Source organism: Pteropus vampyrus, unplaced genomic scaffold (genome assembly GCF_000151845.1).
Source record: "Pteropus vampyrus isolate Shadow unplaced genomic scaffold, Pvam_2.0 Scaffold173, whole genome shotgun sequence".
Taxonomy (NCBI): Eukaryota; Metazoa; Chordata; class Mammalia; order Chiroptera; family Pteropodidae; genus Pteropus; species Pteropus vampyrus.
In genome coordinates, this window is record NW_011888954.1 from 1,047,802 (window position 1) to 1,074,953 (window position 27,152).

The window sequence follows — 27,152 nt, forward strand, 5'->3', positions numbered from 1 at the left end:
TGTTTCTTTTATTTGCCAAAACCAATTGAAACAGATTTGTGAAACTATTCAGAAGTAAACCTCAAATTGAAAAGGTGCCTCATACACAATTTGGATATACTATATGAGGAGAGCAACCATCATTAGAAACAAAATCTTTAAATTGTTTTCTTTGAAACAAATTTTCACATTTTGTATACTTTTCTTCACCAAAATAAAAAACACATTTAGTTACTTCTTGGTATCTTGTTTGAATGAGCAGGATGGGAGAGCACTAATATTGAAACAATCTCATATATGTAAATGACATGGTTTTATTGTAACAAACTAGGAATGACCTAAATAGACAGCTGGCCCTGTAATCTAATTACAAGAAAAAGAAGGGCCATGGATCAACTCTTCAAAAATTTAATAGTCATCCTTTGTGGTAGCTGCCCATCCAACTTTAATTGCCTTATACTTAACAGTTCTATATAGCCAGTTAACTCCTTCAATCAATAGGCATTTATTTCGCAATCATTTTATCTTGAAGGATATACTAAAGAGTTAGTTTAAGAGATGATGCTCCACTGAGAGTTTGTGTGTGTGTTGGGAGGTCAAAAGTGTGTGTGTTGGTAAGGGGAGGGGGCAGGGAGGGGTTGTTGTAATTGGCTAAGGGCAGAGAAAGAGGCTTTTGGTTATATCTGGCTTTATAATTTTGGGGAGGCTAAAATTACAGCTTTATAATTTGGGGAGCAAGAATAACTGAGGACATGCCTTATAACTTAGCTGATAACTTTGATGCTTGATTATTCTTTCATATGTGCATTGAAATGAAACCAAAACTAAATCTTAAGGAAAGATTTTGTCCCTGCCTAAGTGTACCACTTAGGCCTGGCTCTGTACTGAGAGGGGTGGCCTCCTATGGTGCATGTGTCCTGGTTTCTCAATATGTCTGAAATGAGCTGACCACAAAAGCCAAAGATATTTGATATATAGAATCGTTGCCCTCAAGGTATATCTAGTAAAATTTACAACTTAACTGCTACTTAAGACTTATTAAAGATTTGACTAAGAGGAATCATATTTACTGAAAGACAGCCCAATAACTATCCATTCATTCATTTATAAGCTATCATGGATTAGTCAGGGCAGCAAAGAGCTGTATATCACTATCACAACCTCCATATTTTGCATCTAAACCTACTCACTTTCACATTATACTGGCCATTGGCCAATATTGAGAGGCATATAAAACATCCCTAGGAAAGCCTGCGTGTGCTGTGTTTACGAACATAACTTATGAGACCACTGTTCACTGTGTTCCAAAGTGCCTTGAGGACAATCCATAGGAAAATTTCTCTGGTCTCAGCACAGTGATGGTTGGGGTCCTCCGAGCATTGGTCTTCCTTTATCTAATGGGCACTGGTGTGTTCCAGGCATTTCTTGTAAGTACAAATAAAATTATGATTTTATTAAGACCCAAAATCATGATTTCCCAAGCCTCTTGCAATTAGGACATCCAATTCCCCTCCACAGACATTTCTGGAATTACCCAAGGATACTGACATGCATGATTCAAGTCCCCCTCAGCTCAGTGCTGTGCTAGTAAATGTGGAACCACCAGCTCTCTGGAGGAAAAAGCTATACATTTGTAGCATTTGCTAATTTTCTTGGTGTAAATACTCCCACCATGGTCAAAATGATGTCACTGAATATGAGGCTGGAAAGAGATGTATAAGTAGCACATCATTATACAGTATTTACACCATACAGATACAACAGATGTGAACAACCTCTCTCGCGGCCTCCAATCTTTTTGGCACCAGGGACCGGTGCTCCTATGAGAATCTAATGCCTGATGATCTGAGGTGGAGCTGAGGCGGTGATGCTAGCGCCAGATCCCTTTTCTAAGTCTTACCATATGTCCAAAAAAGAGTGGGAGGTAGTTTCCTACATGCCTACAATCAGAACCACTACTTGCCAGTCCCCTGCTCCAAAGTCTGCTAATCTCCAGGTTTGGGTGCTCCAAAGGGCTGCTGCCCACCACCGTGCCTGGTCCAACCAATGTCTCCTACCCCACTGTCAGCCTTCTCATGTGTCTGCTTCCAAGCTGCTGGCTTCCCTGATGACCTCTACTCTGCCCATTGGCCACTGCTTACACTTAGGCCAAGAACCTCCTCAGTGGGGCTTGTCAGTATCTGCCAAGCGGGGCTTCTCTCTCCTTTGTACCCACCTACTCTTGAACCTTATGATGGCTCTGATAGCCTCTATTGCTGCTGCTACCTGCAGCATTGTCTTCTCCAGCCTCCAGATCTCCACTTCTTACCTCTTCTTCTGTCCTCAATTTCTCATCCATGTTATAAAGTCCAAATAAACTTTGAAAACTAAGTTTCACATAAATGTGACACCAAAATTCAGTTAACGAAGTAGGATAAAATAAAAAAGAAGTATGATCCGTTTCATAAAAAGAAGTATATATACATACATATGTGTGTATGTGTGTATATATATTCCCCCACATTTCTCCAGAATATATACGTATCTACCTCAGGGCTAGTATAAGGATTGAGATAACACAGGTGTAACATTTAAAACAGTGTCAGAGCATGTACAGGTATCTCAATAAATGTTGCCATTATTAATGATACATGAGTGGAGAAGCACTGCCTTGAGCTTAGGATAGCATCTTGTGTGAATTTCTGGACAAAGTCGGAGGAATGAATAAAAGACCTGTGGTCTGACCACCTCCTAGAACAGGCCAGAAACTCTGGCTTGTCCAGATCCTTTGCGTGGCTACTCTTCCTCCTGCCTTTCCAGAGGCAGAATTAACATAGAGGAAAGAAGAGATGGGCAACCAACCTTCTGAGCTTTGGTTTCTTTGTCCCTCTCTTTCACGTGCAAGATATTTGGTGAGTTTACCTTGGAGGTCACAGTCGAGTGTAGCAGATAAATGCACGAACAAATTACAAGGTAGATGAGTAAGCAATATAATGGAGGTGTGAACACAAAAGCACTGTGGAAAAATAGGATCCACAGAGCGGATGGAAATACAAGATAGGTGAAAGCGTTATACAGAAAGGAGAGAGCAGTACCCATGTAAAACATTATTGTTGCTGATCTGGGGTCCGCTGTAACTTGTCATCCAGGAACGCTTGGGCAACTAGTCTCGTGGAAAGATAGCCTATGAAACCCTTTATTAACGATGTCACAGTTTTCCAGCAGAGCAACCCCTTCTTGCTTCCAAACACACAAACCCCAGTTTCGAACATGGGCAATGCAGTCCGCGTTTCCCGGTTCACAGAAAGAAGCATTACTTGCAAAACCAGGGAATGAAGCCAAGAAAAGACAAGCGAGGCGGGAGGGGCACCGCTCTGTCTGCGGAGCGCCGGAGCCCGAGCAGCTGGCAAGCGGGAAGGTCAGCGCTGCCTACGCTCGCTCTGCGTAATGGGAGCTCCTTCGGCGCAGCCAACCCCGGGCGCCTTCGGGGCGCCTGCGCTGCCCGGGCGATGGCGCGCAGGGGAAGTGGCCAGAGAGGGCGACGCACCTGCGCGAAGGCTGCTGCGGCGGCGGCGGGAGAAGCGCGTCCAGTGCGGTTGCGCGAAGGCCGGGCCGGCGAGGGGCGGCCGCGAGGCAGCGCGCCGTGCGCCTGCGCGGGGGCTGCGTGGCGCGGGGGCGCGGCCGGGCTGTGCGGAGCGAGTGGCGCTGCGGGTGGGGCTGTCGGCGGCGCTGGTGAGTTTTGCGGAGTTGGGCGGTGCCGAGGCGGAGGCGGAGGAGGAGGTGGCGGCGGCGGCCGAGTCTGACGCGGCCCTGTTCGTGGGGGCTCCGCTCGCCCGTTTATTTATTTATTTATCGCGTGTGCCTCCGAGCGCGCGCGCTCCGCCACTTGCAGGGGAGGGGGTGGGGGGAGGGTCCCAGGGAAAAGGGGGCGCTGGAACCCGGGCCGAACCGCCGCGTGACGTGTAGGTGAGGGAGCGCCGAGCCGTCGCCGCAGCCTCCGCCGCCGAGAAGCCCTTGTTCCCGCTGCCGGGAAGGAGCGTCTGGTGCCGACAAGATGGCGGACGGGGAGCTGAACGTGGACAGTCTCATCACCCGACTGCTGGAGGGTGAGTGCGGGGCCCGGGCGACACGGCGGGGTGGGGGGGCTCCTCCCTGAGTCCTCATTCCCCTCCCTCCGCCGCCGAAACCCGGAGGGTCCCCCCCTTCCCGCCCCGAGGCGGCCGCGGCGGAGGGGACGGAGAGGCCCGTTGGCCGGGGGGGAGCAGCCTCCGAGAACACGACCCGGGGGAGGCAGGGCGACAGGGGCTGTCTCTGCGTCGGCCTGGCGGGGCACGGCCAGCAGTGTCCCCGCGGAACTTCGGGGACTGGCACGACGACGCGCCGGTGGAGGGTGCGGACAGCCCCAGGGCTGCTGGGTGACCCTTCCCAAGGAGGGTGCCGGGATGCGTGCTCCTGTGCATTGTATGTCCATGGAACGTGCATTTCTTCTCTGTTCTCTTTGTGCATTGCCCTTGGCTGCCTCCGATTCTCGTTCGGGGAGTGCAATTTATAAAAACCTTCTTGAGACGATTGCTTGATCCGTTCTGCATTTTTATACGATGCCGTAGAACGAACTCTCAGGAGAGGATAACAGCGGGAGTCAAGTACCTCCCATTTATTATTTTGCTTAAAGAAGAGTAAAGAGTCTTTGATCTAGTCGAAAACGCACTCAAGAAATATGGAATATGTAGATACGCTTGCTGAAGGGGTTGGCTTTCGGGTTTGAGAATTTAACAGGTTTGAACAGGATTTAATTTCTGGTGAAAGTTAGAAAAGGCCTATTGTAAAGCCTCTCCTGTGTTTTAAAAGTCTTAGCAGCTTTTGAAGTTTCCGGACCCTTATGTTGTTATTGAAGAGTTTTATGTTGGGCTGGGGGGTTGAGGAAAAGGGAGGAGATGGAGAGGCGAAGATATTATTCATAGTTAATCGCAGTCGTCTCTTAGTGAATCCCTTTACCCTAAAAGTTGCATCATCACGAATTGCCTTGTGAGTGTGTAGGGGGAAAAGCCTTTCAACAAAATTTAGAGTCCTTTCTGCTAGAAACAGTCCAAAGATTGCATATGCACTGTTTGCTTTCGAATTACCTGAAGGTAATTGTTTGATACAGTGAAGCAGTATGTACTTACCTTTGGAAAATCATCGAAGAGAGTTTGGGGGGATGGGGGAGCGCTAGTTCCTTTTTTTTTTTTTTTTTTTAATCCAGTGTCGATATCACATCAGTTCTGTGTACCCGTTGTGTAACTACAGTATCTTTGCTCCAGATGTGAAAAAGCCTTGCAGCCGTCTTAAGACTGAATAAAAAAGCAAAATTTTACCAGGAACTCTTATTTACCTTTTCCTTTACTACCAAATTATTCCTTGGAGGCCCCCTGGTGCCTGCAGTCAGTGTTCACTGCTTAAGACTTTGGACTTTTAACAGATGTGAACATCTTGTTGGGCCTTAGAGACATTTGTTTTGGGGGGAAAAAAAAAATTTGTATTTTGTAATTCTGTGTTCTAAGAGGGAAATATAGCTATCTAAAAATTTTGGTATCTTGTTAACTTTGGGGGAAGTTTAGGTTTACCACCGTTTTTATACATTTTAAACTTAGCTTGTAAACAAATATTTTAAAATCTGATGTTTGTATCTCAACTTCTTTTTTATCTTCCATATATTTATATATTTATTTACTATATACAGCATAAAACAGTAGACTTTAAAGTGTTTGATCTGAAACCTTTTGAGTCAAATGCACCTTTTTATGATTATAGATACTTAAGAATCTTCACTCATGGATTATTCAAGGTTATTGGTAAAAAGACGTGGTGTAAAAAATAGGATAAGTGAGTGATTCCATTTGTTTTTGTGAATTCAAATGTTTGGTTCTGGTTTTGAATGGTGATTTTTACTTTTATTGGTGAGAATTCTAGTCTAGACCTTTTCCCCTTTTAAATTAGCAAACATTTATTGACCTGCTTTGTGCCAGTCACCAAGAATCCGATGATAAGAGACAGTCTCTTCACTCAAGGAGCTTCCAGTACAAACAAGTGATTTTGGAGCTTTTTAGCCTCCTGTCTGTTCATATATGTTCAACATACTCCCATCAGTAGAGTTTCATTACTTCTTAATCTTGGGAAATATATTTAGTTTGACAGTGCCTCCCTGGGATTCTTAAATTCTCCAGGCTCTTCCTCTCCTTTCCCCTTCCAAAACATACACCTATTAAAAGACATCAAAAACAGGTTTGGATTTTCTAATAAGTAATTATTTTTAGTCTTCAAATAAAAATTTTCTCTCTGCCTTCATTTTCAATGATGTTACATGCTAGTTAAATTTAACTCAACATCAAGTGTTGGTGTTTTGTAAAAGCTGCCTAGCAGAATGGCTAGAGTTAGATTTTTTTTTTCTTTTTAGTATTAAATGAACATACAAGTTAAAATTGGTCACAATTTCTCTACATTGGGGTGGGAGGAATTAGCAATACTTGATCTCATTTTGAAATGTTGGCGTTCCAGAATATTCTTGATTTTTTTTTTATCATATTGCCAATTATAACACTTTTAGTAACTACATTTTATGAAGTTTGCTTTATGTTTTTCTTTTTTAGGTGGGTATATCATTGACGCCATATTTACAAAGTGCCTAGAACATTTTTAAAAATTCTATTTAATGCCAAACAGTATACTGGCTTGTTTGGATAGTACATATTCCTTCAGCATACTTTCTTAGGTTAAGTTTTACTTAAGAGCTGTAAGCCAAAGGTGTCTGCCACTCTTATACCCTGTAGTGACCCTGTTAACACAGTAGTGTGGATTATCACAGTACTCTTGACTGTTTAAATCGAAGCTAGTTCCTATGGTATCCTGGAAGATCCAGTAAGAGCTTTTTACTTTGATAGCAGTAGGTCCAGAAGGAGTTAGGATGGCAGTGGGAGGGAGTACAACAGAATTGCCTGGAACTTTATTCAAAGTATAAATGTTGAGTTTATTTTGGAGGAGGTGAAATGAGATGAGTAGAATCTGATGTTTTTGGAATGAGGATAAGTATGGAAAACTGCCTCCCACTTCGAAGGGGCTGTACCAGTTGTTAATAACATGCCTATTATATATCATATTTGATTATATCACGTATGTATATCATGTGTAAAACTGGGATTTGCTTTTTTTCTGATTATAAACATAAGCATTCTTATAGAAAATTTGTGAAACAAGTATAAATGGAAAAAAATAAACACAGTTCCCCCCATAATTCCACAATCCAGAGGTAACTCGTTGAAATTTTGATATATTTTTGTTTATATATTTTACACAATTAGAATATAATTTATATAGCTTGATGGATTAATTTTGCAAGTATAACATTGTGAACATTTTTCCTTGTCACTGAAATATCTTCAGAAATAACTCAAAAGCTATTTGCTGAGTTATAGAAAAGTTTATTCTTAGTTTTTTTCTTTTACTTTGCTATAAAGCTAAGGTCGAATATTTGAATATTATAGCATGAATTGTAGAATATTAGCACTGTATATACTTCCAATGGCAGAATATGATTGCATTTATATTTTTGGCCCACTAATGGCTTTATGAAAATTTTGGGACGTTTGTGTTCTTGTTTTGTTTTTTAATCCATTTTTCACTTTATCTCAACTTGTCAGATGTCTGAATTTGTGGAACTGCTGTGATCATTTAGTGTACATCTCCCCTTTCTTGTGGATCATGTACTCTTAAAATGTACTTAGGTTGACAGACTAAGCAAAAAGGAAGTTTTCCTCTGGTGTGTCCTTTTGAAGTTTAAAAAGAATGGATTTGAAAAACAAAATAGGTTAATGAAACTCCCCTTTTTAAATAAGTTTTATTCCAATATAATTCACATACCATGCAGTTCCCCTACTTGAAGGGTACAGTTCAGTGATTTTTATATATTCACAGCTGTACAACCATCAGCACAGTCAACTTTAGAATGTTTTCACCACCCTCAAACACAAACTACCCTGTTCCTATTTAGCCAACACTCCCTTTTTTTATTCACCCATCCCCTTGCCCAGCACTAGGCAACCACTAATTTATTTTCTGTCTCTGTGTATTTTGCCTGTTATGGACATTTCCTATAAATGAAATCATACAACATGTGTTCCCTTCTGATTGGTTTCTTTTAATGTTTTTAAAGTTTATCCATGTTGTAGCATGTGTTAATATTTCATTCCTTTTGTGGCTGAATAATATTTCATTGTATAAATATTTATCTATTCATCATTTGAGTTGTTTCCCCTTTTTGGCTATTGTGGCTAGTACTGCTGTGAACATTTCATTTACAAGTTTTTGTGTAGGCATATTTTCAGTTCCCTTGGGAATATAGCTAGCGGGGGAATTGCTGGGTTGTATGGTAATTCTACGTTTAACCTTTTGAGGAACTGCCAGACTGATTAAAGTCTTTTTTCTGATTAAATTGTTTAATTATGACCCAACAGTCTAAAAGTTCAGCAGTTTGAAGGAAGTGCTAGTTGCTCCTGGCAACCTCACAGTCTGCCGGGAAAGTGTGTAGATCCCAAGGCAGGCCTGTTAGAAAGTAAGTTGGGGAGTAGAGGCGATCATCAGACAGATATTTTCTCTCTCCTCTTGCTTCTTGGTGGACCAGAAGCTAGAGGAGGCATAAAGGTGGTACATTTTTAACTGACTCAGCGATAGGTTTGTTTTCCCATTAATGAGTTCCAGCAGGTGGGGGAAACTATCAGTTTGAAGTAGCCCACAAGTGTTTCTATTTTGTTATTTAAATGCATATCCGGAGCTTTTCTGGTAAATATTTAGATCTAAGATTAGGATTCATTGGGATTTAGAAATCTATTTACATTTGAGTCTAGAGACAGGATTATATTAAGATTTAGGATTAGTGAGGAAAACAGTAAATTGTATCTAGTAGGTTTTTTTCTCTGCTATCTTATTCTCTATATTTATTGTTTAACAGAGGATCCATTCCAATAGCAGGCATCTCAAACAACTTTAACAGGTAAAATAAAGTAGATGCATAAGAAGGTCAGGATATTGAGAGATAATAACTATAAAGTGTCATTAAGAGTTCCTGAAACAAATGTTATCCTGGAAGTTTTGGGATGGAAGGATAAGAGGAGAAATGGTTTATAAATGTCACTAGGCTTAGCAGTGGTGTGGTGGGAGAGGATAGGGATTCTCAATCCAATCTTCTGAGATTTAATTTTGCATAGATACAAATTTACACCCTCAGGCAGCAGTCACTGCTCCTTCGGCAGCTGTAAATAGCCATTTCAAGTCTTATTCTTCCTAGCAAAATAGAGGGTCAGAGAAGATAGGAGAAAGAGATCAAGGTCACAACTCTTCTTTCTTGTCTTGTACACCTTCCTCTAAGATTGAATTAGATTACCTTTGAAGTCTTGGTTATTAGTAGGTAAAATGTAATTTTTTTACACCTCATTCTCTGAAATATATAGCAGAGACTTTCCATCTGTTAGATAAAATGAAAATGCTTAATGGAAATAAAGTCTTTATTCCAGAATTAGGGGTAGAATATTAAAAGTACAGAAACTAATTCTGTAGGTTAATAAGAATAAATAACTAGTAGCCAGTCCTTTCCTAGTTTGTTGGAAGAATTCAGTCTCTGGTCTCAGTTGAGTACTTGTCATGCAGTAGAAAAAGTTGTAAAAGGACAGTGGCAGTTGTCCTTTATTCTGCCTGTGCTCTGTTTACATGTGTAGCAAAGTGAATTCTGAAGGTATACATTGCCTTCTGGAAAATCACTGTCCTCAGGATTCTCCCTTCCCAATTTTACCTGCTGGAGACTAGAGCAATGAATCTCGAAATTTTTGAGTCTTGGAACCACTTTATACTCGTAAAAAGAATTAAAGACAAGAGCTTTTATTTATGTGAGTTAACAGTACTGTGTTAGAAATTAAAACAGTTTAAAAATATTCTTTAATGTGTTTAAAATAATCGTAATACATTACATTGTAGCATAGTGTTTGTTTTCTAAAACCCAAAAAAAGTGATAAACATATCTCTTTAAAGTTTTATAGACGACTGCTGAATTCTCATATCTGCTTTGCTGCTTCTCTGATACATTGTTTTGGTTGAAGCATATAAAGAAAATCTACCTGGAGAATGAAGGAATATTTTAATTGCTTTTTAGGTAATTGTGGATATTCTTTAATATTATGCCAAAAATTGACAAGTGATCATTTAACAGTTAATTGTTATGTGGCATCTAAAATATCAATAAATTTTTTTGTTCTTTTACATTAAAATCCATTGATCTATCTTGTACTTTAAATGGATATTACACATGACTTTATACATAGGTCATTTAGAAAATGCTGGTTGAGTTGAGTTATGCAGATGTTCAAATGTTTACACATTTTATACAATATCAAAAAAAAGTCATATTATTGCAACAAGAGATTAGAGGAGTCATTAAGTACGGAGAAGCTGTCAGATTCATGGTGCTGGATACAAGGTTTCCAGAATTTTAATTTTCACTTGAAAGCTTGAAACTTGTCATTAGCAACACTGTGAGTTGTTTTCTTTGAAATGACACACACTTTAATCTGTTAAATATCTAAGTGTGAATAACCATAATTTGTCAGTTGTGCTTTCCAGTAAAAAAAGATGTCCTGTAATAAAAAGTGGCTAGTTCAGCTTGGAACTAAAACAGTCACATGACTGCTTCTCTTGAAGACAAATGTACTTTGGTTTTGGTATGCAGCAGAAATGCTTTATGGGTACTTTCCATTTTCATCATACAGAATATTAGAAAGATATATGCTCACTGGTGGATATGTAATTGATTGTTTTTGCTGTTTCATCAAGGACATTCTTAAGTGAAAGAGGACTTTTTAGTGTTTGAGTGTAAGTGCATGGCAATGAACAACACTGATGACTACTAGTACAGTTAGGCACCACTGACTTGGTTTCTGCTAGGGTGGCAGCATTTCTACAAGCCATTGCTTTTGCACCATGCAGATGTCAACACGTGAGAAAGGATCCCACTTTGAAGAACCATAAGGCTAGGGTATTCTTTCCTCTATTCCTGAATTGTCTAGCCCTCCCCTATATCTGTTACTTTTCTTCTTTTCCTCTTTTCTCATTGTCAGTGTGCCTGGAATGATTTTTTAAAAATGATTCACAGACCCATTTGAGAATTCATGAAAGCCATGGGCCTTCTCAGAAAAATAAGCATGTTCATGTACATACACAATATTAGAGATGTTTTGGGGTATTAATACAGAGCTCCTGAAGGCTATCTATAGGTTCTGAAACCGCATTAATTATTCCTATCAGGCAGACATAAATTGAAATTATGGCAGCCACCTAATTCACTTTAAACTAAGATTCCACATTTTAGTCAATTGTAAAATTTATACTTTTTTTCTTTTTTGTAACTTAAGGTAGACCTGTGTACTAAGAATGTTGAAATTTAGGATATTTAGGAAACCTGGATTTAAATTAACTTTGCTATCGATTAGTGCAGAACCTTGAGTGAATTTTTTTGAGAGGTGGGATGGGGTCAAGTAATTAAAATAATAAAAGTTCATGAAGGTTACTAAGGTTTCATGGGGCAGACATGATAGTGGAATTAATTTTTCTTGGCATCCTTTGCGTTTTAGAGAAGGCAATTATTAATAATGTACTAAAGAAAATAGATGGTTATTGAAAGACAAAATTTCATGTACACACAACACAGACACATATAACACACCATTTGTAATTTAAGACAAACTTTCATTGAAAAAGTTTTTACAGGAATATGAAAATTGAAATATTCAGTATAATTTTTGTAATCATCAGAAGAGGGGAATTCTTTGTGGGAAAGAGATTTTCCTTAATTGAGGTTTAGTTAGTGTTCTGTATCATCAAAATCGATTCATCTGTTTATGCTAATCTGTAATGAGATTTTACATATTTCATCTTGGAAGTTGTCTTTTAATGCAAGTACTGCCAAATACAAATATCTATCTACAAGCATATGATTTTAGTTAAGTGATTTTACTCATCACTTGAAAGGCATTTATAGAATTCTTTTAGTCTTTCCTTAGTTTTTGCCTTTTAGCGTGTCATTACATTGCAAATTAATCAATTCCAAGAGAGGGTTAGGTGGAAGCTTTTCATCTGCACAATTAAATGGATTTTTATAGATTTTGCACTAGCAATTGCAATCTGAAGAATGCTGTTAGAACTAAGGCTTGAGCTTAGAAAACATATTTGATGCAAATCTGTGAGGGAATAAAGATCTCACTTGTTTTAACTTTTGTCAGCACCAGAAGTGAATAAAGTAACTTGACATTTGCTTGTGATTCAAGCAACATTAGTTGTCGAAATTATTTAACCACAGCATACGTTTCATTAAAAGTATTTTTTTGCTTTTTAATTTTAGGTTGAATCGTTAAGAAGCTATCAGCTTTGCAGTAAAATCTAATTTATAAAACTCATAATAAAATTTCAGTATTGGCCTTGAACTCAAAAAAAAAAAAATCACAAACTTTTATTACTACTAAGCCATCGAACTGCTGGTAGTAGGACAAGTCAGGGTATTCAGGTTCTGACAAATATTCATGGAACTGACAGTGGTTAAGTTCGTGCGAGCTAGTGAAGTTCACCACCATTTGGTTCAATAATACATAATAGATTAAATTATTTTCCCGAGTAAATTTCTCCATATATTTTAAACACCTTAAATTTTCACAAGCTTTGTAAAATTGCTTGGCTAAGTCTTTTTCTGCTCCAAGTCTTTATCATCATCAGGTTCTTTTCCTCAGCTTCTTTGAAAATATTCTTGCCTGCAGTTGTTCCAGGCAAACTCTTTACTCACTTCAAATTCATTAGTGACTCCTTGAAAAGCAGCAACTAAGTATTATTAATACCTGTGAACTCATCAAGAGCGTAGGAAGACCACTCAGAATTATTTGTTTTGTTTTTTTTTGACTGATCGTTGACGTTGCTCCCAATTTCTGCAACTCATAATGACTTGTTTTTACAGAAAGGCTAATAGTCTTAATCAAGTTTATTGTTTTGGGACGTATTTCTTTGGCTTTTTCAATCAAACACGATTTAATTAACTCACCGTTAGTAAATGGCTTTCCTCACTTGCTGACGCGTGTGAACCAGTTGGAAACTTAATTTGATTGCAGCCTTATTTTTATTCTTGTGAAGAAATTCTACTGTGATGAGATTCCATTTAAATTTTAAAAAATTTTCTTGACTGTTGCTTTCCTGTGAATTGGCAGCATTGTAATGAGTGCTTACTCTGGTAATGTGAACATATCTATAATGCCATAAATATAGTGCCTACCCATGTAATTCAGTAACATAATCCACTCTCCACTATGTCTAAAAATCTTGGCATTAACATTCCACTTTTGTTGCTTTGACATGATGAATATGCACTGGTAATAAAATAAAATGTTGCAGTACAACAATAAGCATGACACTCAAGAAACTTGAATGATAACTGCATTTCTGCAGTTTGTAGTACCCTGAAAAGCAGTGTGAAATGATGAGAGTGCCCCATGTGGTCTTTATTGCAAGTACTGCACTCTGCCATTATATCGTGAAGGTGCCTGTAGATAACACATAAACGAATAAAATTGATTGTTGCAAGAAAATTTTATTTACAGACACTGAAGTTTGAATTTCATAAAATTTTTATGTGTCACAAAATGCTCTTCTGTTTTACCCCCCAACCATTTAAAAAATGAAAAAATTACTCTTAACTTACAAGTTACACAAAAGCAACTTTGGGCTACATTTGACCCTCAGGCCTTAGTGTTTTCCCCCATTTCTGATATAAACAGGATTATGCAGAAAGATTACTTTATCAGGAGTCAGGAGACCTTGGTGCTCTCGCCAAAGTTGTGTGACTGATTCAGTCAGGCAAAATATTGGATTAGGTTCAAAGTGTCTAGTCCTTGGCAAGGTAGTCCTCAAAATTCTTTATGTAATAATCTGAATTTCTAATGTGTGCACATCAGTCATATTTTGTGTACCTCTCTGGTTTTACTTGAGCAGCCATTCCATTGTCTTAAGTATCCGACACGGGAATGTTGAGGGTTTGATCTCTGAGAGAGAGGAAGCACTAGTGAGTGCACCAGTCACTCTAGCTTTTTTCCTGGTAGCATAGGGGACTCAACCCCAAACAGAAAGTCACAGTCTTACTGGATTAGATTAGAGGTAGAAGTGTGGGGCCATTAAAATAGTTGAAACTTAAGTCCAAAAGAAAAGAGATCCACATAGTATCTAACCTCAAAATCTGCAGACAGGTGCCCCTATATTACTAACTGACTTCTTTGGTGTACATGCACAAGGGAAGATTCTAAGGAAACAGTAGATGGGTTTTTAGCATCCCCCTAGTTGACAGGAAGGCAAAAGTTGATATTCAAACTCTGCCGAGTTAAGAGGGGCCACATTACACCCTTAGTTTTCCATTGAGACTCCATCATGGCCACTCTGTAAGATTGAAGGCAAATCTGAAATAGACCAACCCCTAAGAAAATGTGGGTGTCATTGGCACTTGCTGTTAAAAGGAAACAACCTTCTATGGGGGAAGATATTTTCTAGAACTTCTACAACTTTTCATCTGTAATCAAAGTTTCATTCAGTGAAATGCTTCAGGACATGCTAACAGGATTAATTGACCAAAAATGAAGAAGACTCCAAAAAGAGCAAATCCACAGATAATTCAAATCATTAGAATTATCACACCTCAGAGATTTTAACTGATTCGATATGCTCAAGATGAAAAGATGAAAATTTTATCAGACCTGGAAACTACAACTAAAAAAATAACTAACTAAAATTAATAATTTGGTAGTTGGGTTTACAAGCAAATTAGAAACAGCAGAATAGAGGAGTTGTAAGCTAGAAAAAATTAGTTGTGGGAATTATGCAGTGCTGAGAGGAAAAATGGAGGGGAAGTACAGAAAGAAAGCATAAGGGACAGTGGAAAGGTTTAACATGTATAATGAGAGTCCCAGAAGAAGAGGAAATAATGGAATAGAAAATATATTGACCAAGAATTTTCCAAAACTGAGAAAGAGACCATAATACAGATTAAAGAGTCTCTGAATTCCAATCAGGAAAAAATACAAATAAAGCTGTATTGGGACCCATCTTAGACTTAACTGCTAAAAATTCAAAGAAAAAAATCTTAAAAGCTACCAGAGGAAAGAAGTCATTTCCTTCAGGAGAATGATAATAAGAGTGGTTGTTGTATCACCTGAAGCTACAGAAGCCAGAAAGCAATAGAATGAGCTCTTAAAGTGCTGAAAGAAAGTAAAAAAGAATGCTAACCTAGAATTCTACATCCAGTGATCATATCATTCCAAAGCGAAGGCAAAGTAGAGACAAACTAAATCAGACCATCACTAAAAAGTGCTAAGAGAAGTTCATGTTGAAAGAGAATGATCCCAGCTAAAAGCACAGAACTGAAAGAAAAAAATGAACATCAAATAAGGATAAACGGATGTAAATATAAATTAATACCATTCAAAATAATAATTATGGCTTGTGGAGTTTAAAATATGTGGAAGCAATAGGGTATGACAACTGTAGAACAAAAGGCTGGAGAACGGTAAATCAATTAAAAGGGTATTTATCTCTAGAGTAACCACCAAAAGAAAGACTATATAACTAAAAAGCTAATAGAGTATAAAATGGAATAAAAAAGATAATTGATTACTCCAAAGAAGTGCAAGAAAAATAAAGGAATAGAGAACAGATAAGACAGACAAAACATGATGGGATGGTAGACTTTAACTCAACTTTGTCAGTAATTACCATAAATATAAAAGGAACAACACATATCTCAGCAGACTTAACTATACACTGTTTACAAGGGACATTTTAAATTTAAGGGCACAGATGATATGTAATAGAATGGGAAAGATACATCAAGTGCTCATTAGTCACTTGGCTGTATATATCAGAAAAAGACTGCAAGGCACAAAGTGTTACTAAAGGTAAAGGGCATTGCATAATATTAAAAGAATAAACAGGAAGATATTATTTTAAAAATTTTGAGGTATTTAACAATATAGATCTAAAACACAAAAAGAAAAATCAGTAGAACTAAAGGTTAAAATAGACAAAACCACAACCATAGTAGATTAACACACTTTTCTCAGTAACAGAACAAATGAAAAAAATCAACAAGGACCTAGAAGATTTAAAACAACACAGTCAACTTGACCTAATTGACACACACAGAACACTTTACCCAGCAACTACAGCATATACAGTTGACCAGAATTGGGGGTTGGGGTACAGTCAAAAATCCATATATAACTTTTGTTTTCCTTAAAATTTAACTGCCCTCGGTATCCATGAGGGATTGGTTCCAGGACCCTCTGTGGATACCAGAATCCACAGATGCTCAAGTCTCCTATATAAAATGACAGAGGTCAGTGCATACAGTGGGACTTCCGCATCTGCGGACTCCCAACCATGGATTGAAAACAGTACAGGTATTTATTGGGGGCGGGAGGACATCTTATAAGTGGACCCAAGCAATTCAAACCCATGTTGTTCAAGGATCAACCGTACATACTTTTTAATTATATATGGAACACTTAACTAAAATATACCGTGCACTATACCATAAAGCAGATCTCAGTAAATTTGAAATGAGATCTCATATATATTCTCGGACTTCAGCGATAAACTAGAAATCAATAGCAGATAACTAGAAAATCCTCAAATATTTAGAAATTAAGCAATGTACTTTTACATGTCTTATTGGCTAAGGAAGAAATAGTAATGAAAATTATAAAATACGTTGACATGTATAATAATGAAAATACATGTCAAAACTTGTGCAATTGAAGCTAAGAGCAATGCTTAGAGGGATATGTATAGCTTTAGCGTATGTATTAGAAAAAAAGGCAGAACGTTAAGCTTCTATTTCAACAGAAAAATGAGCAAATTACAACCAAAATAGTAGAAGGAAAAAATATAACAATAATAACAGAAATCAAGTAAAAAGCAGAAGTATGATTTTTTAAATAAAATTATTGAGAGATTAAATTGATAAACCTCTAGAAAGACTGACTCTATAAAAGTAGAAAACAAATTACCAATATCAAGAAAGAAACAGGAGACATCACTATTAAAGTATACTAAAGAGTTGGAACAAATAAATGCAATAATGTAATCCTGGATTGAATTCTGTACTAGAAGGGAAGAAAATGCGATAGCATTTCATGAATGAAAATTTATTAAAATTATAGTATATTCTTTAGGTTAGATTGTATCAGTGTTAAATTCCCTGAATCTGATAACTTGTACTGTGGTTATATAAGAGGATAGATATTCTTAGGAAATATGTAATGACATATTAAGAATCAAAGGAGCGTTGTGTATGCAATCCATTCTCAAATGGTTCAGAGAAAAGGATAATAAGATGTTATAAATAACTTAATAGTAATAAATTTGATAATTTAGGTGAAAAACTCATCTTGGCAAAACTGACACAAGAAATAGAAAATCTAAATACTCTTATATCTGTTAAAATGAATGAATTTGTATTTGAAATATTTTTCCAAAGAAAATTCTAGGCCCAAATGGTTTCACTGGTGACCTAAACATTTAGAGAATTTACATCAACTTTATACAATTTCTTACAGAAAATAGAAAAAGAGATAACATTTCTCAGAGGATAACGGGGACTAATATATATAAGGAAGTACAACTTTCAAATTGAAAGACAACTGGGATTGCTCTGAGCCATCTACCTTATTCTCCCAAACATTTGGCTAATTTATTCCGAAAATTTTGTCAATTGTTAAAGGCTTAATCTTTGGAAGAACCTTTAGCTATTCTAATTTATGTATTTCACAAATTCTTAGATGTGATTGATTATGAAATGTACTGTTATTCTATGTGCCACTAAAGGGGGGAAAGCCACTGCCAGTTGCAATTGTAAGAAATTATTGATTACAAAGTGTCTCCCAATTTCAGAGATACTACTTGGGAAAGAAAACATGTACTTTAGAATTAGTGAAATATGAGATTTTTGTCTGGTTTTTGTTTTGTCAAATTTTTAGTTTCTGTAGAATAGCATGACTTATAAATTGAAGCATTTTTATCTCTAAAAATGTTAGCGTGTACCTTAGGGTAACCTAAATTACTCAGAGGTCAAAATTAAACACACATAATTTACAGAGAAAGTAAAACAAATATGAGATAAAATATTCACCATTATATAAACACTTTAAATTGACATATCTAAGTGACCCACAGTAGTCTCAACTTAATGGTAACCTAAGAAGTGTTTCATTACCGTAGAATCACACAAATTGTGGAAACTTTTGGGTGTGTATTTGTCATTTAAAAGCAACCAGAGATCTTTACTCCTCTAAGGAGAATACTTTTTTCTCCCTTAAGTTCCCATAATAAAAGTAATTTTGCTGATCCTTGTTTTGAATTTCAGGGATGATGTAATTAACTGGCATATTTACTAAAGCACATTTCAACATTTATGTCTCCTCTTTTTTTTACTTACTGTATTAATGGAAAATATACATGGATTGGCTTTTGCATTTGGAGGCCTTTTCTCGTTTAAGCCTCTTTTCCTGATAAAGTAATAATAGCAAGTTTTAGCAAGAAATGTGCGGACTTAATTGTAAATGGGAAATATAGGGGTATATAGATATATAGTCTCTGTTTTCTTTTTTTAAATATCTTTTCAGTTAAGATTGATGGGAGCTGGCAGTATATTTAGAGGTTAAAGAGAAAGAACCAGTGGAGAAGGTAATGATGAGAGGAAACGATTACAAGTTCAATTCAGTAGAGCAAATAAAGAACCTCTCCATACACTGTTTCCATCCACTCCATCCCAGAAGTTACTGGGAGCCATATTAATAGATTTTGTTTTGCTCATACGTGTGAAGAATGCTTTCTTCCATCTAAATAGCTTATATAGTTTTTAGCGTAATGCCATATTGTGAACATAATAATCCATTAAAATTTAACAAGTATCTGACAGCTTTAAAAATTTATTTTGATCAGGAAATAGAAGTGGTGGTTGCTAAAATTCTTGGGACTGCTCATAATATTCCAAGGAAATGTGTGAAGCTAAATCACCTACCGACAGATACTTCTATTTATTTAACCTTTCTTTCTTTATAGCCACTCTTTAATGATGCGATTTTGGCCTTCTTCTAATAAATGCACGACTTTGCTGAGAAAGTAGGCCAGACATTCAGGGGGGCTGTCCCTGAAATGTTTTAGGTCTCTTGGACTATGAGGCCTCAGATTGGCCACTGGAGAGCAAAGGACTGCATATTTGTAGCAGCAGCCTTGAGGAGCATCAAGAACTAGCAACAATAGAGATAGAAGCCAGAAATCATAGAATAACTTTACTGTTAGCAAACAGAGTTTCAGTTTTTCTGATCTTCCAAATATGGGCATGACTCTTTTTTTAAAGGTTATTATTTTATTGATAAGTTTTAGAAAACTGACCATTTTATTCATTATCAGTACGAGGATGTCGTCCGGGAAAGATTGTGCAGATGACTGAAGCAGAAGTTCGGGGCTTATGTATCAAGTCTCGGGAGATCTTTCTCAGCCAACCCATTCTTTTGGAATTGGAAGCACCGCTGAAAATTTGTGGTATGTAAATGGATAAAGTTGGAAATAATCTCTTTTGAATCCTAGTTTTCTCTCACATTTACATTGAAAATGACCTAGAGAAAGAAAACATTTAAAAATTTTTGTAAAAAAAAAAGATTGATAAGGTTTTGTTATAGTTAATAATTGAAATTTTCATAAGTGATAAGTTACAGATGAGAAAATATTTGTTTACATATACAGCAGATAAAAAGAGTGCTATTCACACCACATACAAAGTTTTTTATAATTAAGAAAAAAGACAATACAACAGAAAATTTTTTTAAATTAAAAGAGACAGATCTTAGAAGAAATTCAAATGGCCAATAAACGTTAAGATTCTCAACCTCACTAGTAGTCAGGGAAATACAATTTAAAAAACAAATTCTGTCCGCTAATCAGCTTGGGGGAAACAAATGTCAAAAATTGATACCCAGTGTTGTCAAGGATATGGAAAAATGGGCATGTCAGTATATTGGTTAGAAAAAAAATCATAATTCTGGGTGTCAGTAAGTATGATATTCTGACTTGGTCGTGATCATTTTGATTTATTTTGAAAATGATATAACTTTACAGTTTTTTTTTAAGTCTTGCAGAGGCTGTTGGTCAAAAGCCAAAACTTAGAACCTTGAGATAAGTGATTGTATTTTTCTACAGTTCACGTAACAGCAGGAAGTGGTACAAATAATGTATTGTACTAGCTTTTGGTTTAATAACGCAGTTTTTCTTTGTAGTGGCTATTAGTATTTATGACATAGCTTAATGGACTCAACCATCAGCTTTTTCTCAATCAAGGATTATTTGCTATATGCAAAATATTTTGTTCTCCTGCATATTTCTTAGTAATCCATAGTCACACCATGTAACCTGCAAATGCTTAATGGGCTCTTTAAATACTTTTCTTCATGTGGTTTCTTAAGTCATGTTGCTTGGAGCTTCTTTGTACAGTGCCTAGCAAATAAGAGATATTAGCTAAGTAAATGTTGAAAAAATTAGCTTATGGTATCACCTGTAAGTAACTGGTAGTAATTTGGAATATGTGCAAATGATCTGTCTCTTCTATGAATTTAAATGAAGCAAATGTAGTTGCTTATAAGTCATCTTAAAATTAAAATAATTCAAATTCTCAGCAAGGCACACTTTAAATTGCTTTAATATAGAAATAATTTGAAGGTGATAGAAGTTATTTATACTAAATATTTCTAAGTTATTACTTGTCTCGCTTTGGTATAACGAAGTGACTTAAGTTAAACTACCAGATAATAAGAGCATATACAGCAGATAAAAAGAGTACTATTCACACCATACACAAAGTTTATGGTTCTCTATTGTTGTATAACAGTTTACCCCAAACTTTGTGGCTTAAAACAACATTAATTTATCATCTCACAGTTACCGTGGGTCAGGAATTTGGGCACAGCTTAGCTGAGTCCTCTGGTTCTAGGTCTCTCACAAGACTCTCGATCGAGATATCATTGGGGGCTGCAGTCACGTCAAGACTCAACGGTGGAAGGATTTCGTTCCTTGGGGGCTGTTGGATTAAGGCCTCAGTTCCAAATGAGCTGTTTGGCCAGAGGCTTTTTTCAGTTTTTTTTTTTTTTGCCAGATGTGCTTCTCTCAATAAGGTAGCTGCAACAGAAGGCAAGAGAAAGTAAGTGCAAGCAAGATGGAAGTCACAGTCGTTTGTAACCTAATCTCAGAAGTGACGGCCTGACTTTTGCTGTATCCTCTTTGTTAGAAGCAAGTTACTAACTACAGCCCTGGTTCAAGGGGAGAGGATTACTTACACAAGGGTGTAAACATGGGGAATCATTTCATAGAATCTGCTTTAACCACAATAACCAAATATTCTAAAACTGACTTTTTCTATTTTTAGGAGATATTCATGGACAGTATACAGATTTATTGCGATTATTTGAATATGGAGGTTTCCCACCGGAAGCCAACTATCTTTTCTTAGGAGATTATGTGGACAGAGGAAAGCAGTCTTTGGAAACCATTTGTTTGCTCTTGGCTTATAAAATCAAATACCCAGAGAACTTCTTTCTCTTAAGAGGAAACCATGAGTGTGCTAGCATCAATCGCATTTATGGATTTTATGATGAATGTAAGTAAAAAAAAAAAACTTTTTTATTAATGGAAAAATTCTCTAATAATCTTCCATTTCAAAAGAGTTCCTTCAAGTCAGCTTTTGAAAATGTGATCTATCAGCATAAGCCCAAAAAAGAGCCTTTCTTGGAAGAGGAACCTGAAACTGTGAAACGATACTAATTAAATTGGTTCCTTGGGCTTTCTTTGGTCTTGTTTCATTTTGACTGCAGTTTACTCAGCCGAAAGGCCCTCTTATAAGTAAAAATTAAGTAGTTATGTAGTAAAATATCCAAGTGGAACAGAGGTTACTATAGACAGTAGCCTCTGGTTTTTTTAACGTCCATTAAGGTTTTAGCTTTCAGCATTCTTGTAATATGGCAGAAACTCTTATTGGCCCAGTGTCACAAGAAATGTTGACACATCGTATGAAATTATTTAAAAGTTGAAGTTTATTGTTAGAATGTTGGTCTATGCCTATAAATCTAGAGAGAGAAGGATAAGGAATACTCTGGCGTATCCTTATTTTGTTGTACTCTTTTTCATTAGTGATAAATCACTGATTTGCTATTGTGTGGTAGTGTTTACAGATATTACTAAGTTATGCTACTACATTTTAATTTGGGCTTTTATTTTTTTGTTAGAGTATGGGAGTAAACATATTTGGTGAATTTCAACTTAGAACCAATTATAATGATTTTTCAAATTGAGTTTATTGTTTTTAGTGTTGAATTCCCTATTAGAATATTTGCTTTTCTCTATTCTTAAATATGGTAGAGTCTTAGTCAGACAGTCTCCTTGATTCATATAATCATTTATTTGACAAATATTTGAGGAAGTATTATATGCCTGGCACTATTCTAGACAATAGTAATGCAGCAGTGCACAAGACTAATGATTTTCATGGAGCTTACATTCTAGTGGGAATGATTCTTTATTTGAATTCATATTGCATTTTTATTTCTGAGATGTAGTATATGGTTTCAGTTTTTTAAATCAGACCAGTGGACAGGAAGTGGGTTTTAGTATTTCAAACTATAACCACTTCTAAAGCTACATCAGAAATAAAGATATATTCTTAAAGGATAAAATATGGGCTTTGAATAGCCTCAGGATAAAAATGACATCAAATGAAATAATGTATATGAGAACAGCTTGTAAATACTACTTTGAATTATACTTATTCATTGAGAAGCAGAATGTGGCATAAAGACATAGGAAATTGGTGCTTTTGTCTTTTATCCCCTTCCTGGATTAGTTGTTGGAACTTATTGCCAAATTCAGAAAAATTGAGTAACTACAAAGGTGAACATACACTTGAGATTGTCTTTGTCGCAGCTCTTTATGTTAGACTACAGGGAAATTATAGCCTTTGTGTCTCTATACTTGCTATAGTGCCAAGTTGAATACAAGTTAAGCACTTGGAAATTCTCCTTTCTTGGCAGTAAGTTTATGCTGTGTTACTCAGTGTCTTAGAGCAGTGGTCTCCAACCTTTTTGGCACCAAGGATCTGTGCTCCTATGAGAATCTAATGCCTGATGAACTGAGATGGAGCTGAGGCAGTGGTGCTGTCACAGGGGAGTGGCTGCAAATACAGATGAAGCTTCGCTCACTTGCCCACCACTCTCCTCCTACTGTGCAGCCCTGGTTCCTACCAACCACATGGACTGACACAGGTCCATGTAGCCCCGGGGGTTGGGGACCCCTGCATTAGAATTAAAATTGACAGTGTCCAGAGGCACCCCTTTTACTTCTGCTTACTATTTATTTGGCTAGGTATTTAACTAATGTACATGTTGAATACAAAACATAATAGTGATCTTAAAAGACAAAAATGTTTGCTCTATTTGTTTCATAAAACACCTAACCGAGTACAATCTTTGAAGTCTTTGTAACTTTACCGAAGTTGTGAATGTTTACTTAGTATCTCTTTAAAAGTATATAAGTAGCACTTGTTTATAGAAAAAACACCGTGCTAGATAACTAAAAAGAAGAAAATTAAAATCATTCATAATCCTGTGGCTGTGAGATAACCGATGAGAATAGTTTTAGATTTATTTACTCTATTTGCTTGTTTTTTTTTATAGGCAAACGAAGGTTTAATATTAAATTGTGGAAGACCTTCACTGATTGTTTCAACTGTCTGCCTATAGCTGCCATTGTGGATGAGAAGATCTTCTGTTGTCATGGAGGTAGTAGACCAGTAAATTTGCCTTATGGGTTTTTCTTATTCTTCTGTTATTTAGAAAAGGCCTATAATAATTAAGATGCTATCAGAAAATAAAGCAGTGCTTGTGTAAAAACTCAAGTGATTAAAACTGTTTTAAACATGGCTAAAATCTCTTTTTCTACCTAGGAAATTTATGATTATTTGTACATAGTGAAAATGAAAATTTAGTATTTTTCTTTAAAGAATTTCACATATGAGGAAGATAACTGGAGTTTTGTTTGAAAAAAATCTTCCTTTTGCCTCAGTTTTGACAGAAAGATGCCCCTACTATCAGTAAAAATGAGTATCATTATTTTTCTGCCTATATTATATAACTTTTCATCAGAATCTAAATATAATTTAATATTCCCATATGCCAAGAGTTAGGCTTTATGTAATAATGTCTGCTTTAACCCTAAAAATAATTTTTAGTAGAATAAGTTATTCTATATGCCTTGTTAAATAAGCTTGAATATATGAAAGATTTTCTTTCTCCAAAAACTAATATTTCTCTAGATGCCATGAAAATATATAGATAATGTATGATGTGGCTATCTTGAGGAATTTAAGAACTTATTGATAAAATATGTTTTCAAAACAGATCGAGTAATGAAAGGAATTTATGTCAAAGTACTTGTAGAGACAGTAATTATGAGAAGTCAGAAAAGGGAGAGAATTAAAATTGTTGGTCAAATGTATAGAGGAATGGGTTTTGGAGGATAAATAGACTTTGGAGAAGTAAAAAGGACTTGAGACAGTCTTTTATGTTCAGTTCAAGGAATGTGTGAGTAGTGGCCTGACTAGAATGTCAAGTACATGTTGGGGACTGATAAGATCAGAGTATAGAGATTTGAATACTGAGCAGAGGAGTTTATTGAATGGTTTAGTAGCTATATTGGGTTTTTATACAGGGAAATTTAATGGAAATACTTACTATAAGAAAATTAGTTTTCCATCAATATATGGAAAGAATTAAAGTGGAAAAAAACTGAAAAAATAAATGGTACTTATCTGGGCCTGAGGTAATAAATGATTTATTCTCTAATAGAACATACTTTACTATATTCATTGAAACATTTTACAGTAGACACTAAACATTTAAGAAATTGTAGCTCTTGAACATTAGTATAGCTAAGACTAGAAATGTAGCAGTATGGAATATGAATATTTAGTTTCATTCTTTATATCACAAAGAATGAAAGAAACTAAATTGGATTGTCTACCAAAGAGAAATGCTAGCTTTTATCTATGTACTACTTTAAAGATTACACAGTATTATTGTGTGTTTTTTCTTGTTTATCATTCTGATCAACAGTTACGCTTTTATGAAGGCAATGAGCTTGTTGGAGTGGATTGTAGGAAGGCCTAATGGGACGGAATGGGTCAGTTTAACTTGAAAGCAAACGTGTTTGAGTAGGTGAGAAGAAGTGGCAAAGGTGGTAGGAAGGATTGGAATTGAGTATGTTCCTATGAAAGGCAAGGAGTGGTTGTAAAGAAAGAAGAGTGGTAGGATTTCTTTCCTTAAGATATCTTCTGAAATAAAAGAGAATTCTGTTCCCTGGTAGGGAAGAGTGGATATGTATATGTTCTGTTATGTCAGAGAGAGATTCTATTTAATAAATCAATATATTAAAAGGAACACTTTAAATATCTTTAATTTCACACAGTGACTCTACTTTGATAAATTTTTTTTGAGTAAAAAGTTTTTAAATAACAGTACTGTGACTCATCTTTTTATTTATAGGACTGTCACCAGACCTGCAATCTATGGAGCAGATTCGGAGAATTATGAGACCCACTGATGTCCCTGATACAGGTTCAGTATATAGAGAAGTTTACTTAATTATTTTATGTAAAATGTTGGCATATTTGAACTTAATTATATTTAGTGGAAGTAGGGTTGGTTTACATAACTAACAATAGTGCTTTTTTTATAATCAGTAAGCTAACTACAGATTACTTGCAGTAATATAAAATATTTCATTTTTTACTAATTATTCCCCAAAGTGCTGAACTTTTAATTTTCATGTATAACCATAATATGGTTCTGTCAAAGTGATTATCACAAAAGATCTTGCTGTCAATTTCCCTTCCTATCTTTCTAAAAGCTCTCATTCATACCAGTATTGGTTATGTCCTTCAAAGACTTGTTCAGAATTAGTCAAAAGTTTAATCTTTCTTTCTTAGCTTAGGATACAGTTACCTTATTTAAAATTATCTAGTTTCTGTTATTTCCTGCATCATCTGTATTTCATATTTTTGGAGCCCTTAAAGCTCTTGAGACAGAAAGTTCTAGAAACTGATGAATTTTATGAAAATTTTATGTTAAAAAATTATTGGCTATTCATACATTTAGAATAAATTAAGTGAAGCAAGTCAAAACAAAAGCAAGTATGTTCAGTTGTGGATAAAGTGCTTCATTGATTAATAAATGAACCTAATGTAATTTTATAAATAATTGTAAGCACAGTTACCACTTACCCTTTTTTATTGGCTTTGAAATGGTAATTATTTATATTTGAATACCATTGTGTGTACTAAGGTGTATAGTAATGATGGCATTCATATCATAAAGAGACATGAAGACCTATAAATTGAATGTAGTTAAGTTGTTCCGTTTCACTTCTTTCAACTTTTGCGTAAAACATCAATACCTTTCTGTGTGGCATTTTCTGACACCAACTGTGTGTGGTTTTTTTCCACACCACAACCAATTCTCCAACACCAAGTGAGTGTCCAGCAATTCAGTTCAATTCTGACACTAACTCCTGAAGTTAACCAAGACCCCACAGGTGTAAGAACTCCATTCCGCAAGACTGCCCCCACTTCAGATGCCAGCCTCGAGTGGGGCCTTTAGGAGACCCACATTTCTGCCGGCCTGACTACAAATTCAGGAGTTGCCACAACAACCTTCTCAGATACTTACTTATACATACCAGTTTATTATAAAGGATACAACTCAGGAACAGCAAAATGGAGATGTGTAGGGCAGTGTATGGAGTGGAGGTTGGTTGATGAACAGATGCCACACACTTTGGCATCCAGGTGTTCACCAACCTGGAAGCTGCCCAAATCTAAGTTGTTCGAGAATTTTTATAGGACTCAATTTTCAGCCACCTGCTCTCCCTAGAGGTACTGGGGACAGGGGTAGGAGGGCTGTAAGTTTCAACCTTCTAATCGCATGTTTGATCTTCTTGTTTACTGGCCATCATCCTGAAGCTATTTAGAGAACCCTGGGTCACTTCATTGCCATCAG

The 27,152-nt window shown here is 36.3% G+C and overlaps 1 protein-coding gene across 3 annotated transcripts in view; it reads left to right on the top strand.

The window, feature by feature from the left end:
• Positions 1–3,390: 3,390 nt before the first annotated feature.
• Positions 3,391–27,152, top strand: part of PPP1CB (protein phosphatase 1 catalytic subunit beta) — a 31,891-nt gene continuing 8,129 nt past the window's right edge. Inside the window, exons 1-6 of one of the 3 annotated variants that reach the window (XM_011370738.2) lie at positions 3,617–3,690; positions 3,925–4,064; positions 19,471–19,602; positions 21,476–21,706; positions 23,775–23,879; positions 25,641–25,712. In XM_011370738.2, coding sequence (XP_011369040.1) covers positions 4,013–4,064; positions 19,471–19,602; positions 21,476–21,706; positions 23,775–23,879; positions 25,641–25,712 — 592 coding nt within the window. In that variant the 5' untranslated portion in view covers positions 3,617–3,690; positions 3,925–4,012. The other 2 variants (XM_011370736.2, XM_023536956.1) reach the window with 2 other exon arrangements.